Raw genomic sequence first — 16,188 nt, forward strand, 5'->3', positions numbered from 1 at the left:
TAAATAAATAAATTATGCTTATACAATAACCTAATAAAGAATACAAGATAATACAAGTATTCTTTTTTGAACATGCTCGGAAATTTTCGCTTTCCATATGAAAATAAAACACAGGAAGTGCCTCATTTTTGCACTTCTTTGCCTAGCCTTATCCCATTTAATTTGGCGTGATACGATCGAAGTGCAACATTCGAACTTCGTATCTTGCCGTCCCGCTGACGCTTATATTCTTTAAAACCGGAGCGTGAGGGACGGAATGGGAACGACATGAACTTCGATTTTCAAATTTCGTAGTAGACCTGCTGTAACGTCATGTAACGTATTCATTTTATTTGAAATTCCATATTGAACATGATGACCAACTTTACAGATCCATTTGAATGTTGCATTACCTAAAATTTCCCGATTTTTTACGGGAGAATATCCTCCACTAATTCTGGATCCAAATTAGCTCTACATTTTTTAGAATTTAATAAAGGCATAGGTATCTAAAAATTATGTGTTATAATGGATTGTTCTATTCTATTCTATTCTTAATAAAATAATGTTCGATAAAACAAGTTATAAAAATCATCATTTAGGGAAAACTAAAATCAACAACAATAATTATGTAAAATTAATTTACATATTGACTAGGAAAAAAGAAACATAATAGTAAAAGTAGTTAGACAAACTGAAATTAGAAAAAAAAAATGGACAAGTCAAGGGAATGCCATATTAATGACTACCGGCGGATGTCCGGAATGTTCTCGATAGGTCGCATTTCTCAACCGTTTTTTGACCAGTAGATCAGATAGTTTAATGGATTTTTATTGCATTAAATATTAGTTAAATTTCCAAAATGGCAGAGCTATAGGGGTTCAAACCGTATTATATCATAACATAAAGCCATTTCGAAAAACTAGCGTGGACTACAGCTCACATAGCTACTAGTTTATTTATGCGATGAAAACGTGAATGACTCAAGTTGACAAGAGATTGATACCAATATTGAACGCGGGTAAAAAATACTTGTAACTGGCAACACTTCACGCTACTCCCTTTCCTTGGGATACCGTAATGACGAAGACGTTTGCCGCATCTTTGATTCACACGTTTTTCTCCGTATATAAATAATTTGCGGTTATAGAACAAATTTACCTCGGCGCCTGGTTCTGGTTGTGAAAATGCTAAGAACGAAGAAAGATGTTGATCAACACGTGGAGGGTTTATTAGCGAAATTATCATCGAAGGAGGTAAGTATGGTTCTGCGAGCGGATTATTATGCCCAAGTGACGTGTATTTCGCAAGGTTTTTGTTATTTCAGTTCATTTCCCGAGGTTATTCTATCGGACGGCTGTATTATGAAGTGGGGGATAACAGCAGCTGCCGCCGATATGTCGAGCAATACTTAAATCAAAACAACAATAATGCAGCAGCACACGCCCTTCTCGGACAGGCATTGCAGAAGTTAGGACAGAAGGAAAAAGCACTGGAAGAATTTGAAACTTCATTTACCATTTGTCCATCTCAGAACAGTTTAGTTTTAAACAGTAAGTATTGAATGATTTGTCTCATGATTATTATGTAGCAAGCATAGATAAGAAGCTGGAATTCTGGATTATTGTAAGTGTTATTTTAATTGTTTCTTTCCTACATTAACATACCTTGTACACTCAAACCAAGTCAAGAAAGTCTTAGTGACATTGCATTACTTAACATAGGAATTTATTATGACACATACTATGAGAATGTTTTTACAGCGGGTCAGGAATTAAATGGTTTGACTGTACACTGTTACATGGCTCTCTTTCATTGCTTCATGAAACTTTTTTTTTCCCACAATCTTGATTTAGTGTAAAGTATTCAGACATGCTACATGTTGCAATGTGGACATGTAGATTTTAAATATGGATATTATGTATATTAAAACACATTTTAGGGTTTCATACTACAGATGGCAAAAACAGAGCCCTTATAAGATTAGTTTGTTGTTCATTTGTCTGTTTGCCAGTCTGTCAATCTGACCATCAGTCAAAACCCAACTCCTCAGGAAGATGAGGAGGTATCAAGTTAAAATTAATATCAAATATTCAAGTCTGCTACCCCTTGATGCAGAAAAAAAATAAGAAGTCAATGTTATATGCTTTGTCTTACTTCACGCAAAAACTACTGAATGGATTTATGAAACTTTACCACATTATTTCAGGATAAAAAATAGTCTATTTGTTATTCCAGGGTATATATTACCTGTATGCCAAATTTCATGCAAATCCGTTCAGTAGTTTTTGTGTGAAAGAGTATTAAACATCCATACAAACTTTCGCGTTTATACTTATTATTATAAGTAAGATAAGATATATCAGAATAAAACATAGGCTACTTTTATATTCTAATATGCCCACGCAATCTGGATATAACTTGAAATCTCAACATTCTCAATCGCTAGGTTCACTGTCATGAAATTTTGCATGCATTTAAACATTGTTTTACAAAGAAGACTATGATGTAATTTTTGGGAATCTCATGACATTTCTTGATTGGTACTCCTTCACACTAAAACAGCTAGATTGGGATAAAATTTTTGAGTGTAATTTGTGGGAATTCCCTTGGGAATTTAATCATCATCATCATGTCAGCCGAAAGACGTCCACTGCTGGACATAGGCCTCCCCCAAGGCTCTCCACTTAGACTCGGGAATTTCGCCTAGAAACCCTAAAAACACTATTATTTGGTTTTCTTATTATTAATTATTATGGTTAAAGAATTTTTTCAATAATTGAGAAAATTCTAAAATAATATCAGCAAGCATTGAAAAATACACTAACACCTATACTTGCAACAAACCAATCTGACACCTAATAATTAACAAAACCTACAGTGCAGACAGTGCAACACAGCCTACTCAATCAATTAAGAATAAAATACAAAACAACATATTGTGAGTTTCCGTTCAATAAAACTACAAGTAGTTAAGAATACATGTAACCTAACTACATTAATCAGGTTACATAAGTTTCGCGTCTGTGCTGTTAACTATTGAGGAGTTCTCTCTTGTGGAGATGATCCTGGCTGAACCACCAGGATGTCAAACCTAACCTTTTTTCCTAAACTGAATGTGTCATTGCTGTTATAAATAAATTATTTTATTTCTTCTTTCATCAATACTATGTTATGTATAGTAACAGTTACCAGATTTACATAAAGATAAGATTTTATGTGATGATGATGATGATGATGTGATCCTGTTATCCTTCACTAGGCTAGGCTCGTAGAATTAATGTATCCAATGTAATACTAACCATTTTATAGACAATGTATGAAATAAAATATTTGTATTTGAATTTGAATTTGAATAAATGTGCTAAATTTCAAGACAAAGCAACACCGAAAGTGGGCAAATATAACTTGCAAGATTTGACCCGTACATACAGACAGCAATGAAAATAAAAGCTTATAAAAAAAAAGTTTCACTATTGGTTTTCATACAGATTGAGGAACTTGGCTTAGGTATCTAGGTGGATCTGTTATCTGTGGTCTTTTCATTTGATATAAGCTTTTTGTACTAACCTTTCATAAGTATGTAGCTAGAAAATGGCATGATTGCAACTACAAGAGCGGGTTCTGGAGGGAGTTGTGTATGCAAAATTAGAGGACCGCATTCTGTGAATAGTTTAAAACTCAGAAAAGCTTGCAAATTATGATTCTGAATGTTGCCAGGAGGTCTGGTGGTCCATTTTTTTTTTATACCTGAACCCCTAAGACATCATGTAAATGGAGTGCTAAAACGCTTTTAAACCATTTTAATAATTATACCAAGTGCCATCCACGAAGAAGCGTGATTTTGACAAAATTAGACATTAATGACATTGTACTAAGAGCCACGGCACGCGTCATCGTGAATGCGTCGTCATCAATATTTTCTTGACAATATCCCATTTTTAGGGTTCCGGAGCCAAAATGGCAGAAACGGAACCCTTATAGTTTCGCCATGTCTGTCTCTGTCTGTCTGTCTGTCCGTCCGTCCGTTCGCGATTTGCTCAGGGACTATCAATGCAAGAAAGCTGTAATTTTGCACGGTTATATATGTAAACTATGCCGACAAATGTTACAATTTAAAAAAAAATTTTTTTAGGTTGCCTCCCATAGACGTAAAGTGGAGGTGTTTTTTTTTTCTTATCCATCCCTATAGTGTGGGGTATCGTTGGATAGGTCTTTTAAAACCAGGGGTTTAGGGGTTTGCTAAGACGATTTGTCGATTCAGTGATTTGTTTGCGAAATATTCAACTTTAAACACTATTTTCATTAGTCGGGCGTCCCCCCCCCCTCCCCTCTAAAATCTAAACCGGTGGGAGAAAAAATTTGAAAAAATTCAGGATGGTAGTAAATATATCAAACTTTCAAGGAAAACTATAGCGGATAAGTTTGCTTGAGAATTATTAGTAGTTTAAGAGTAAATAGCAGCCTAAGGTATAAAATATACCTAAACTTGGAAGATTCCGTATAAAATTCTAAATCCTTTGAAAAATATTACTTAATGTTTTCGTAATGGCTACGGAACCCTATTTCGGGCGTGTCCGACACGCTCTTGGCCGTTTTTACAAGCTTTCATTTAACTTGGAATAATAAAAATAATAATTTATTCAATAAAACTCATTTTACATAATTTTTAACTTAAGAACTAAAACATACTGTAAGATAAATATTTACAAGAAATGCCTGCACTAGGATTCCCTGTGTTTCAGGCAAAGAATTCTAACATATTTAGATATAATTTAATCAACTACAAAAGGACCCTGTTATTCCAAATTCAACAATGTATGACTACATTTTCATTGCAATCATAAACACCTTGTGTGACCATGACCATAGATATTCACTGCTGAGCGTCCTCCTAAAGCCCCAGCAGAACCCTCACATCAGAAGCTCTTGTACAGTCAATGTGACAGTCTCATATTAGGTGTATTAGCCTTATTGAAATACCACCAACGGGACTTATCACGCTAACACACGAATAATATTTACCTCGACGTTTCGACAACATTAAAGTGGCCGTGGTCACGAGTAGATTGAAGTGTGGGGAGTCATGTCTGCCTAGCAGCGCGGAAACCGACGCACACAGACAGGTATCTGAACGCACCATCTCACCACCATCCCAGACATCTCCAATCAGTTGCGAGTTCATTGCAAAATAGGGCATTTGATCTAATGTTTTTTATTCTGGACTATGGAACAACCCGGACCGGACTGTCGTAATTTGGCGGTAAAGAAAACTCTTTCACTTTTTAAAATTAATTGATGCTACTTAAAAATCTGTTTTTTTTTCTGTTAATTAGAAAGGTAATTCCTTTTGATATGAAAAGTTTCAAGCGTTTCTAAATTTTTCAGACATTCCCCATTATGCCATTATTGCTCCAAGTATAAATCAATAATAATAGTAGCCCAACCTACTTTTTCATTTAATAAACACCAGATGCTTAATGGATAGTGGCAAATATATTGCAGTCTTAATTTCTTCAAAGTATCAAATAACAGTTTTATTTTTCTTGAAACTTTATATTGTCAAACTTGTCTCTGAAATACTATGCAATCCAAAATTTATTTATTAAGATAAACTTACAATACGTTAATTGAAAAATAAATGCATAGGCGGCAAATATCTTGCCGTTACCCATTAGAGGGTTTAAGTATAATAATTTAGTTTTACAACATAGGTATTTTTTTTATGTAATTTTTTCTCGATAATATAACACGCCTAGGTTCAGACCTAGAATTGTGCTTCCTCATAACTCATATCTCGTACCTAGCATTGCGATTTGTATGCTCAGCGAATTGACCTAATATAAATAGGAACATTATGCATATGTACAAAAAAAATATAGGCTGTTAGTGTCAGTAGCTTATCTTTGTTTTGCGGGTTGATGGCAGGTTATAGAAGACATTATACGGAGACATTATAATGTTTTTTTTTCTCTGTAAAAATGCCTTCTTGTCAACTTTTGTACTATTGGTACTGCACGACTGTGGTACTATTTTTCTTATTTAATTTTTGGATATTTTGTTAATATTGCTGAATATATGCGCTACCAGATAAGCAATCGCTATTTTCTGTAATTAACTACCATGAGTTTGTAAAAAACAATGACAATCTTTATTTTTACGTCTTTGATCGCTGTAAAAAATATGCTTGTCTTTAAAAAAATAAGCTTTTTAACATGTTATTCTTTGTTACAGTTTGTGAAATCCTAGCTGATGGTGAAGTTGACATTGATCCTGGTCGGGCTAAATACTGGTGTGACAAAGCAGAAACAATGTTTCCAAAACATCCTGTAACCTATCAACTGCGCGAAAAACTTCTTTCCATTGCTAACCCTGATCCTGAAGCACTTGTCAACTTGCTAAATGAAGAATTGGTTGTAAGACCCAAGGATGTATTACTACACATTCGCCTATTACAATTCTACTTAAAAAATAACAAAATTCAAGAAGCATTTACGCATAGTTGCAATGTAGAATTTGGTGAAAACAATTTTACTAATAATTTTGACTGGTATAAGACCATTGAACAAATACTCAAAAGCAACCCTTGCAACCCCAATGATTGGCTATTTCAGTTACTTTTCCTAACTGTCACGGAACGGATGTGTTTTTTAAATCTTACTGTCAATCACTCCGATAGTTATTCCAAGATTTATGAGACTACTCATCTTCTTCATGTGTATGACCAAGCCATAGACAGAGTTGCGAAGGCTGGCATTGACACAAGCCATCTTGAATTTCATAAATGTCTTCTTCACCATCATCGAAGCCAATTTGCCTTCCTTGCAGCAACATTCTTACTAAAAAGTGGCAAAGACCGTAATTGGAGTGATGCAACTATGGATGCTGAATCTTTGATGTTAATCACATGGCATTCTTCAGTTTTTGATCCTACCCTCAAATGGGTTATCACAGCCCCTGAAATTCAACAAAATGCGGCTCGTCGCTGGTATCGTGAAAGCTCCTACAGATGTTCTCAAGCGGGACATTTTCTGTTAGCAAACATAAACGACAAAAGTCAAGCCTTCTTAGACCGCATTTCGCAAAATATCTCCGGAATGCAGTGGAAAACCAAGTTATATGGTAAAATATTTTCCAGCAAGTACCATTTAGATAAGATAGAAACGTCACATATGATCTCAAGCTTATTTAGCGCACCAACCTTGAGATTGCCTAAAAGGAATGAAGTGGAACGTTACGATGAAGAAGCCCAAAGAGCATACGGAGGCTCCTTGCACCACTTTGTATGGCTGTTGTTAAACTACCATGATTATTCTCAGTTTAAATGCACAACATTTGAAATGCTTCCAATACAAATCCGGAACGATTCAAACTGTGGCCCAGAAAGTTTATGTCAGTTGGATGTCTATGCATTTCTTTTTTGTGCTACATTGGCGTCTAATCAAGTTCGCTCGAACAAAGAACCGCACAAGCTTTCTCACAAGCCAAAGACGCTTCCAGCTAATATTACCGAATGGCTATGTACATCAGCACAAAGGAAATGGTGGGACTGCGCCTATAAATTTAGTCGTAACGAATTGGGTACGGAAATGACAGATATTCGTGCGACGCTCAGTCGAGGAATAGAAATTGTGAGATGCATCGACAACCATGGTTTAGATCCAGAGCTTCTTTGTCAACTCGGTCGCATTTTCAGTAACAAAGCTAAACATGCTACAGATGTCGATGAAAAACGAAGTTGGGAAATGAGAGCTGTTCTCTATTTCTCTTCAGCAATACCGCTCTTTGAAAAAACGCGGTCGACCATACTGAAATCAGACAAATGTTTGTTTGAATATGTCAACACATGCTTGCTCCCAAAAGAGACTCGTTCATTACTCGAAGAATGTAAATTATATGTGGCTCTCCATCAGCTAAATGATGGTGAACATGAAAAAGCTATAAAACTGCTTTCGAATGCGAAATCGGCTAAAGCTTTGTATTATCTCGGTCTCACATATAAAAAAATGGCCTTGGAGGAGATCAACTATCATGAAGACAACCTTAATGATGATGTTAATTCTAAATCCATGACACTGTTATCCAAGGCTCAAAACTATGGTTATGAAGCTCTATCTAAATTGAGAGATCCTGAAAACAAGTCTAACCACTCATTACACATGGAAACAGAAGAACTTCTTCGTGAAATAGAAATCCATTTGAGTAAGATTAATTACGTTTCAGCAAGTAACGAGAAGCATGATAAAAATTCCTCTGAGGAATACATTTCCTTACATGGAAATGAAGATGTTCTGACTAAAAATCAGTCTCTGTTCTTACGGAACTTCAGTTCTACACCAAAGCGGTCATCCAACGTAAGCAATTATCGTACGCCAGTGTCATCCCAGATAATTGAAAATCGTACAGATCAGCAAAGTTTTGATCGGCTTGAAAGTCAAATATCAATATTGCAGAAACGTGATGCTAAAATGAATGACTATATGGAACAAACAAAGAATATGTGTGAAGAAAATCGTGAAATAGGAAATCAAATTATAAGTATGATGAATTCTAATATGAAGAGCACTACAGACCAATTTGCACAACTTAAAATTTCTATTGACAAAGTTAAAGACGAAATAGATGAATGCAGAAATGAGTGCAAAGATGTTGGTGAGTTAAAGAAACAAATAGCACAGATGAAAAAGGACATTAACAATTTGAAAAAATCTTCTTCTGAGCAAGTTGAACATGAGTTGTTTAATTTAGATGAGGAATATAGAGCAAACGACAATCCATCAACATTCGCAGCACAGCTGCCTTTTTCTTCTCAACAAGTGCTACCTTCATTTAACCAACGAATTATACCACCATTTTCGGTTCCTCCAAATCCGTTTCAACTTTACGGACAAAACTTGTTTAATTTATACAATCATTATTCGCAATTCTCGCAGCCACAATCGGTTCCAGGTGCACCACCAATATTCGATGCTGCCAGAACTCAAGTAAACTATCCTGGTGTATTCCCAACTACTGATCAAATGTATTTAGACCCTACAAATCTGGTCCAACAAACCATGCCTACTGCACCTTCAATCCCAGTTATTCCGACAACAGTGTCGGTCCCAGCTTCAATTACGTCTACTTTACCGGTAGTTACTTTGCCTCTTGCAACAGCTGCGACCACGACTAAAACCTTTACTCAAAACGTGGACATCAAAGATATGTCCCGTTCTTTACCAGCGAACGTGGTAATTACGTCATCGGATCCATTACCAACTTGCACAACTACCCCAACTCCAATTCTCAGTGTAACAATTCCGGCAAAACATATTAAGAACATTCCACATAAATATCAAATACAGATGCCTGCAACCGAACCTGTCCCAGCTTTTGGTTTTCCAACAATTGGTAGTAAAATGAATACTGCCCCGGCATCATCGAACTGGAATAAAACGACGGTATTCAAAGACGTCTTTCCTTCTGTCAATGCCAGTTCTACGGCGACAGACACAATATCATTTTCACCGAACGTCAGTAACACTAATGTAATTGACGAAGATGCCAATATCTCTAATGATAGTCACAACAAATCGAGAACATTGTCTGAAAGAAGTAACACATACGTTGACAACTATGATCCATGTCCAGACTTCAAACCAATTATACCTTTACCCGCGGAAGTAAAAGTTACGACAGGTGAAGAAGACGAGACTGTTATTTTTAATGCCAGAGCTAAACTTTACCGGTTTGTAGATAATCAATGGAAAGAAAGAGGGCTTGGTGAAATGAAGTTACTTAAACATAACATTACCGGTAAAGTTAGAGTTCTAATGAGACGAGAACAAATACACAAAATATGTGCAAATCACCTCATAACATCAGAAATGGAAATTAAACCCATGAAAAATGAGACTAAAGCATACTTTTGGGTTGCCAATGATTTTGCTGAGGAAACGCTAATCCTGGAAAAGTTTAGCATTAGATTCAAGACAGCTGAAATCGCCCATCAATTTTATGAAGCATTTGAAAAAGCGAGGCTTGAGACTACAAATACTGATAAACAATCGAAGGTATCCGAAATGTCCAGTGCAAAAGACGCACCAAAAACAACTTCAGCAAATTATTCATCGCCGGCTAAAACCGTTGTAGGTGGTTTTACATTTACCAGTACACCAGCATTTAAGCCTGTTGACGACAGCAAACCTCTTGGTAAACAGCAAGAAATTACTGCAAGCCCAAAAGTAAATATATTTAGTGGATTGAATTTAAAAACTGAGCCATCGTCTACTTCATTTAGTAATTGGTTTTCTCCTTCAACAAACCAAAAGTGGAATGATCCAGAAAAAGACGAAACAGTTAATAAAGCAAATGTCTCTGACTCTGTCGAAGCCTACGAGCCAACAGGAGATTTCGAACCCGTCGTTCCGTTACCTGCATTGGTTGACACCAAAACAGGGGAAGAAGATGAAATTATTTTGTTTGAACATAGAGCAAAATTGTTGCGATTTGTTGCTTCATCTAAAGAGTGGAAAGAACGGGGTCTTGGTAATATAAAACTTCTTGTTAACAAAGATAATGTACAAAAGCTGCGTCTTCTGATGCGAAGAGAACAAGTCATGAAAGTATGTTGTAATCACGCTGTTACTAAAGCTATGAGCTTTCAAAAAATGCCAAAACGAGACCAAGCCGTAACCTGGTATGCTCAAGATTATTCTGAAGGTGAACTTACACCAGAATTATTCTGTCTAAGATTTAAATCCATAGATGAATGTGATAGATTTATTGATGCCGTCAAAACAGCACAATCTAAATTAAAAGATGATTCAAAAGCGGCTAAGGAAGAACAAAACGCTGCGAAACAAAATAGCCAAGTTGGTGATAATATTGTAAATCAAGTAAGTTCTAAATGGGGCGACAAGTTCAAACCTAAAGAAGGATCTTGGGAGTGTAAAGAATGTTTTATCAGGAATGAACAAAGTGCAGAAAATTGTACTGCATGCAAAAATTCAAGATTTTCTGATGCTGCTGTTAAAGAATCAAAATCCCATGTAAAAAACGAAACAAAATTCATCATTGGGGAGCCGTCACAAATTCCAAATAATAATAAAGCACCTGGTTCTAGTATAACAGGCTTTGGTGACAAATTCAAACCCAAGCAAGGCTCCTGGGAATGTCAATCTTGTTTACTACGAAATGAACCAAACATTGAAATTTGCACCGCATGTAAGAACTCAAAGCAACCTGGCATTGCCAAATCAGAATCCAAAGGTGTGCCTAACAGCGAGATAAACTTCAAATTTGGAATTCCTAATCAATCAACCGCAGAACCCGTATCTTTGAGTACCGCACCAGTTAAATCTACATGGGGAGATAAGTTTAAACCCTCTGCTGGCACTTGGGAATGCAAAATTTGTTACGTCAGAAATAATAGTAATGTGGAAACTTGTTGCTCCTGTAACAACTCTAAAGAACCTAGTGCAGTCTCGAAACCTGCTGCGAACATATGGCCTAGCTCTAAATTCAATTTCGGAATTCCACCTAATTCAGGTGCTGATGGACAGAAGAATGCAACAACATCTATATTTGATGGCACAGGTTTTCATAAATTTAATTTTGGTATACCCTCCGACGCTCAAGGGCAATCCAATAACCTGTTCTCCAAGGAAGATAAAACTCCAAATATAAGTCTCACTCCGAAACTAGGAAATCAGGAATCAGTTAACAACAGTACACAATTTACAGAAACCAAACCGGCTTTATTACCAACACCTCAAAATCCAACAGAGTCAGTAACATTTGATTTTGTATTCAAGCCTAAAACTCAAACCAAAGCAAAGAGTCCTATGAAATCATCTGGGAACGAAAGGGGCGAGGAAAGTGATGACAATGAATATGCCTCTGAAGATGAAGGACATCATATAGAAATAACTCCTATCATACCCATGCCAGATAAGGTAAGATTATGTTTTTTATTTATGACTTAAGTATTTTTATACTAAATTTTACTGAATTTTAAAATAAACTAGAAAATTAGAGATAGCGATAGAATAATAAATGGGTGAAGACCATATAGTTGGACTTCATTAGAGTTAGGAGGTGTATTTTCCTGTCACAACAGAAAACTTTCATACAAATTTGAATTACCGTCATACATAGGATAAAAACCGGATTGATGAACGCGCGGTGACGCGCGGCTGTCTCGGCGCGCGGTTTGGATGTAAAAGTCAATGTTGTTGAATACATGACCGCGCGTCACCGCGCGTGGTCATCATGTAAACAACAGCATTGATTTGTTACAATCTCGAACCGTGCGCCGAGTCAACCGCATGTCACTTATCTGAACTTAGCTTTAAGCTGTCCAACTTATTGAACTCTACCCAAATACAGTTTCTCCGAGCAGTCGGACTTATATGGAATTTGGGCTTACTCTCGAATTTCCCTTTTCGCCAAAAGGACCATTTCAGCTAGATGACATATCAGTAAAATACACGGTCAGCAAAGAGTCAATTCAGCTGAATGACATGAAAGTAGAATACTCAGACAGCAAACTGTCAATTTAGCAGGAAGTCAAAGAATTGAAATGAGCAAGTAGCCAAACGTTTGGAAATATAAATAGTCTGTTTGATTAGAATACCTAATTAACCGAAAGTAAAATTAGTTGATTGACACGAACACAGGAGTTATTAGCAAAACGTCTGGAAATTAAAATAGTCTGTATAAGTAAAATACTTATTATATCAGTGCTTATTATGATAATATCTAAGAACTACAATGTTCAAGTGGCCAGGATTTAAACAATAGATAATAATCGATTGTGTGGAAAGGAGTTTGAATTATCAAGTGTCATATCAACACTTGCCATTTTAAGATCCAGACGTTTTGCTAACGGGCTATTTGGCGTTCATGTCTATTTACTAATTAAGACATTTTGAGATACCAACGTTTCGCTACCGGGTCATTTAGCGTGTATATACGTCTATTAAGTACTAAAGACATTCTAAGATCCAGACGTTTTGCTAAAGATATATTTAGCGTTCATGTCTATGTAGCAACAAAGATATTACACAATCCAGACGTTTGAGCTATATTGTCATTTGGCGAAAAAGGAAATTCGATAGTAACCCGGAATTTGCTATGTTTTACCAACCAAGCCGAATTAAGTAAAATTGGCATAATAATGAAAATAATTACTAGCTGTCCGCTACTATAAACGAGATATAAACTATGCCATATCTTTTCCAGGGTCTTAAGCTGTGTTTCCACTAAAGATTTGCTACGATGCGTTATGAGGAATGTGTTTGTCATGAAACAAAAAAAACGGGTCGTTAACCTATCCTCTCTTAACGTAATTCTAGTGAGAACAGTTCTGAGGATAGGTAAATGAAGTGTTTCTAATGGTTCATGACAAACCTATTCCTCGCAACGCATGCAAGCACATCTCTGGTGGAAATGCAACCTCAAACTAAGTCCTTTCCAATTTCAACTAAATCGGTTCGGCGGTTCAAGCGTGATAATGCGTGCAAAGATAGAGTGCTGTAATAAATAATATTATAAAACGAATGAAAGAGGTGTTCAAAGGGTTTAGCAGGCTAAGAAAGGACATGTGTGATGTCAATTGTTTGTCGCCTCATAACTATTAATCACTCCTTTCAGCCGTCTATCTTGAACTGTCACAGAGATAATGTCACAATTTTATTTTTTTAGCTTTTTTTTTCAAACTAGTTTTTCTCGTAATTCATAGCAGCTATAGCATCGAAACAAAATCACAGCTACGTAGTTTGAGTGGGAGTATAGGTTCCTTACAATTTTATTTATATTTTATACGTGAAAAATAAAAATAAAAAATGACAATTTATGAAGGTATTTTTGAAGGTACACCTATGAAAAAAATCACATAAATTCCAAATAGTATTAGCTACTACCATACGAAAAATCAATTGAGTATAATTGGTGCAACATACTGAAACAATAAATAAAAAGCTAACAAAAGTATTCAAGTATCAAGATTAAACCTTCTGAAGGTTCGCTTTTAAAGTTTCATGTTCGGTGCTAGATGCTATTATTTTGAATTTGACGTATGGCTGTCACAAAAGGTTACTGAACTGCTGCTGCTGTGTTTGAATACTTTCTCTAGTTTTTTATTTTTTCAGTATGTTGCTCCAATTATAATATAATACTTTAAAAAAACTTGTTGGAAAGAGCTGTCATAAAATAAATCGTCATTTTTTATTGTTATTTTTCACGTATAAAATATTAATAAAATTGTAGGGTATACTCCCACAAAAACTACGTAGCTCTGATTTTGTTTCAATGCTGTGTAGGTACTAAGGATTAGGAGAAAAAAGTTTGAAAAAAAATGTTAAGAAAATACATTTTTGACATTATCTCTGTGACAGTTTAAGATAGAGGGCTGAAAGTTGGAGTGATTAATAGTAATGAGGCGACAAACAATTGACATTAACCAATTCTACTATTCCTCACAGGGGTTACATGCCCTTTTTTAGCCTGCTAAACCCTTTTCCATATACAGAATTTTGTTATAGACCCTTTATTGTCTTACTTTCTCGAAATGTAACCATTTGGTATTGGAGATAAAATGAAATAGTTACCTTTTGAAATATACATTTGGCATTATAGGTTAAAGTAGTTACTGGTGAAGAAGACGAAGAAGAACTCTACGGCCATCGAGCGAAATTACTTAAGTTTGATTCTGGCGAATGGAAAGAAAGAGGAATTGGCGTTGTTAAAGTCTTAAAGCACAAAGTCACTGGCAAATTAAGGTAAAAAAATGCTTCATTACATTTTCAAATACAATTAAATAATATGAAACAATATCATTTTATATTTTGTTGCACTGCTTATAGTAATTTAGAAACACATGTTAGTTTTTTGTGTTATAATTTCTATAATATTTTTAGTCATAACCTTTTACACTGGTTTGGCATAAACTGACCAGATAAAATCTTGAATATTTTAAAAGCAATCTGAATTAGAATACTAATGCCTTAAAGCAATTTTTCCGTGAGAGCTGTAATATAATAAAGGGAAAAATAAGTATATAATTTTTTTTTATTGTAGGGTGGTCATGCGGCGAGAACAAATCTTCAAAATATGCTTGAACCACGCTCTGACATCAGACATAAATTATAACCTTAAAGATGAAAAAAATTGGATATTTGCTGCTAATGATTTCAGCGAAGGAGAGTTAAGCACACAGAGTTTTTGTTTGAAGTTTAAAACTAAAGAGATTGCTTTAGAGTTTAAAAACGCCATTGATAAAGCTCGAGAGGGAATGAATACTGTAGTCCAAAATAAGCAAAAAGTTGAAAATAAGGACACTGAAGATGTACAATTCATAACTGAAACACAATCAAATCCGGAAGAAAAGAAAAAAGCTGCAGATCTGATGTTGCCAGAAAACTTCTATTTATATAAAGACAAGGATCCTTGTCCCGGATGCCGTGGCTGCAAAGACGACAATGATACAAAGCCCAATGTTCCAAAAGATATTGCACAAAGCCCAATATCAAATTCTAAAAATCCCCTGGCAACAGAAAATGCACCAATTGATTTAACTCCTGAATTAAAAGTGCCTGCCGTCGAATCACTTCAAGTCTCCAAAAAGGAAGTGAATTCTAATACAGACGTAACCAAAAATGAAAAAAGTATATTACAGAAACCTAAACTGTTTTCGATTGATACTAAAAGCTCCGTATTTAATTCGCCGGTTTTCAGTGCTTCGCCTAGTACGACAACTACGAACATTGATCAAAAAACGGATCCTAAATCCATATTTGCTGCTGCAAACATAGGAGTGTCAATAAACAAGTTTTCCTTCTTTAACCCTAGTGACAACACTAATTCGGCTGTAAACAGTAAACCTAGCACTGACCCTAGTTCAACTGTGAAATCAATATTTGATGGTGAAACTACTCAAAATAAATTTAGCTTTTTTGGTAATCAACCTAACCAATCTCTGTCCAGCCAAACATCGATCTTTAGCTCTACTAATGCACCAAATTTGTTCAGTAATGGATCTATTTGGAGTGTCAACACTAAAACAGATTTTAAAACGCCAAGTGACCTTACCACTAAGACACCAGGGCTTGGTTCGGGAGAAACTCTGGGTTTTGACACGTTTTCGAAACAACCAGAATTGAAATTTCAGAGTAAGTACTTTATATAATACCTTTAAACGAGCAATTATATATATCTCGGAAACTGCTC

The 16,188-nt window shown here is 35.5% G+C and overlaps 1 protein-coding gene across 1 annotated transcript in view; it reads left to right on the top strand.

Moving 5' to 3' along the window:
* Positions 1 to 1,042: 1,042 nt before the first annotated feature.
* The window catches only part of LOC141428827 (E3 SUMO-protein ligase RanBP2-like), a 29,521-nt gene continuing 14,375 nt past the window's right edge, over positions 1,043 to 16,188 (top strand). Inside the window, exons 1-5 of the mRNA XM_074088853.1 lie at positions 1,043 to 1,235; positions 1,307 to 1,532; positions 6,214 to 11,915; positions 14,599 to 14,741; positions 15,040 to 16,130. Coding sequence (XP_073944954.1) covers positions 1,167 to 1,235; positions 1,307 to 1,532; positions 6,214 to 11,915; positions 14,599 to 14,741; positions 15,040 to 16,130 — 7,231 coding nt within the window. The 5' untranslated portion in view covers positions 1,043 to 1,166. The remainder of the gene's footprint in view (positions 1,236 to 1,306; positions 1,533 to 6,213; positions 11,916 to 14,598; positions 14,742 to 15,039; positions 16,131 to 16,188) is intronic.

This window comes from Choristoneura fumiferana, chromosome Z, assembly GCF_025370935.1.
Source record: "Choristoneura fumiferana chromosome Z, NRCan_CFum_1, whole genome shotgun sequence".
NCBI lineage: Eukaryota > Metazoa > Arthropoda > Insecta > Lepidoptera > Tortricidae > Choristoneura > Choristoneura fumiferana.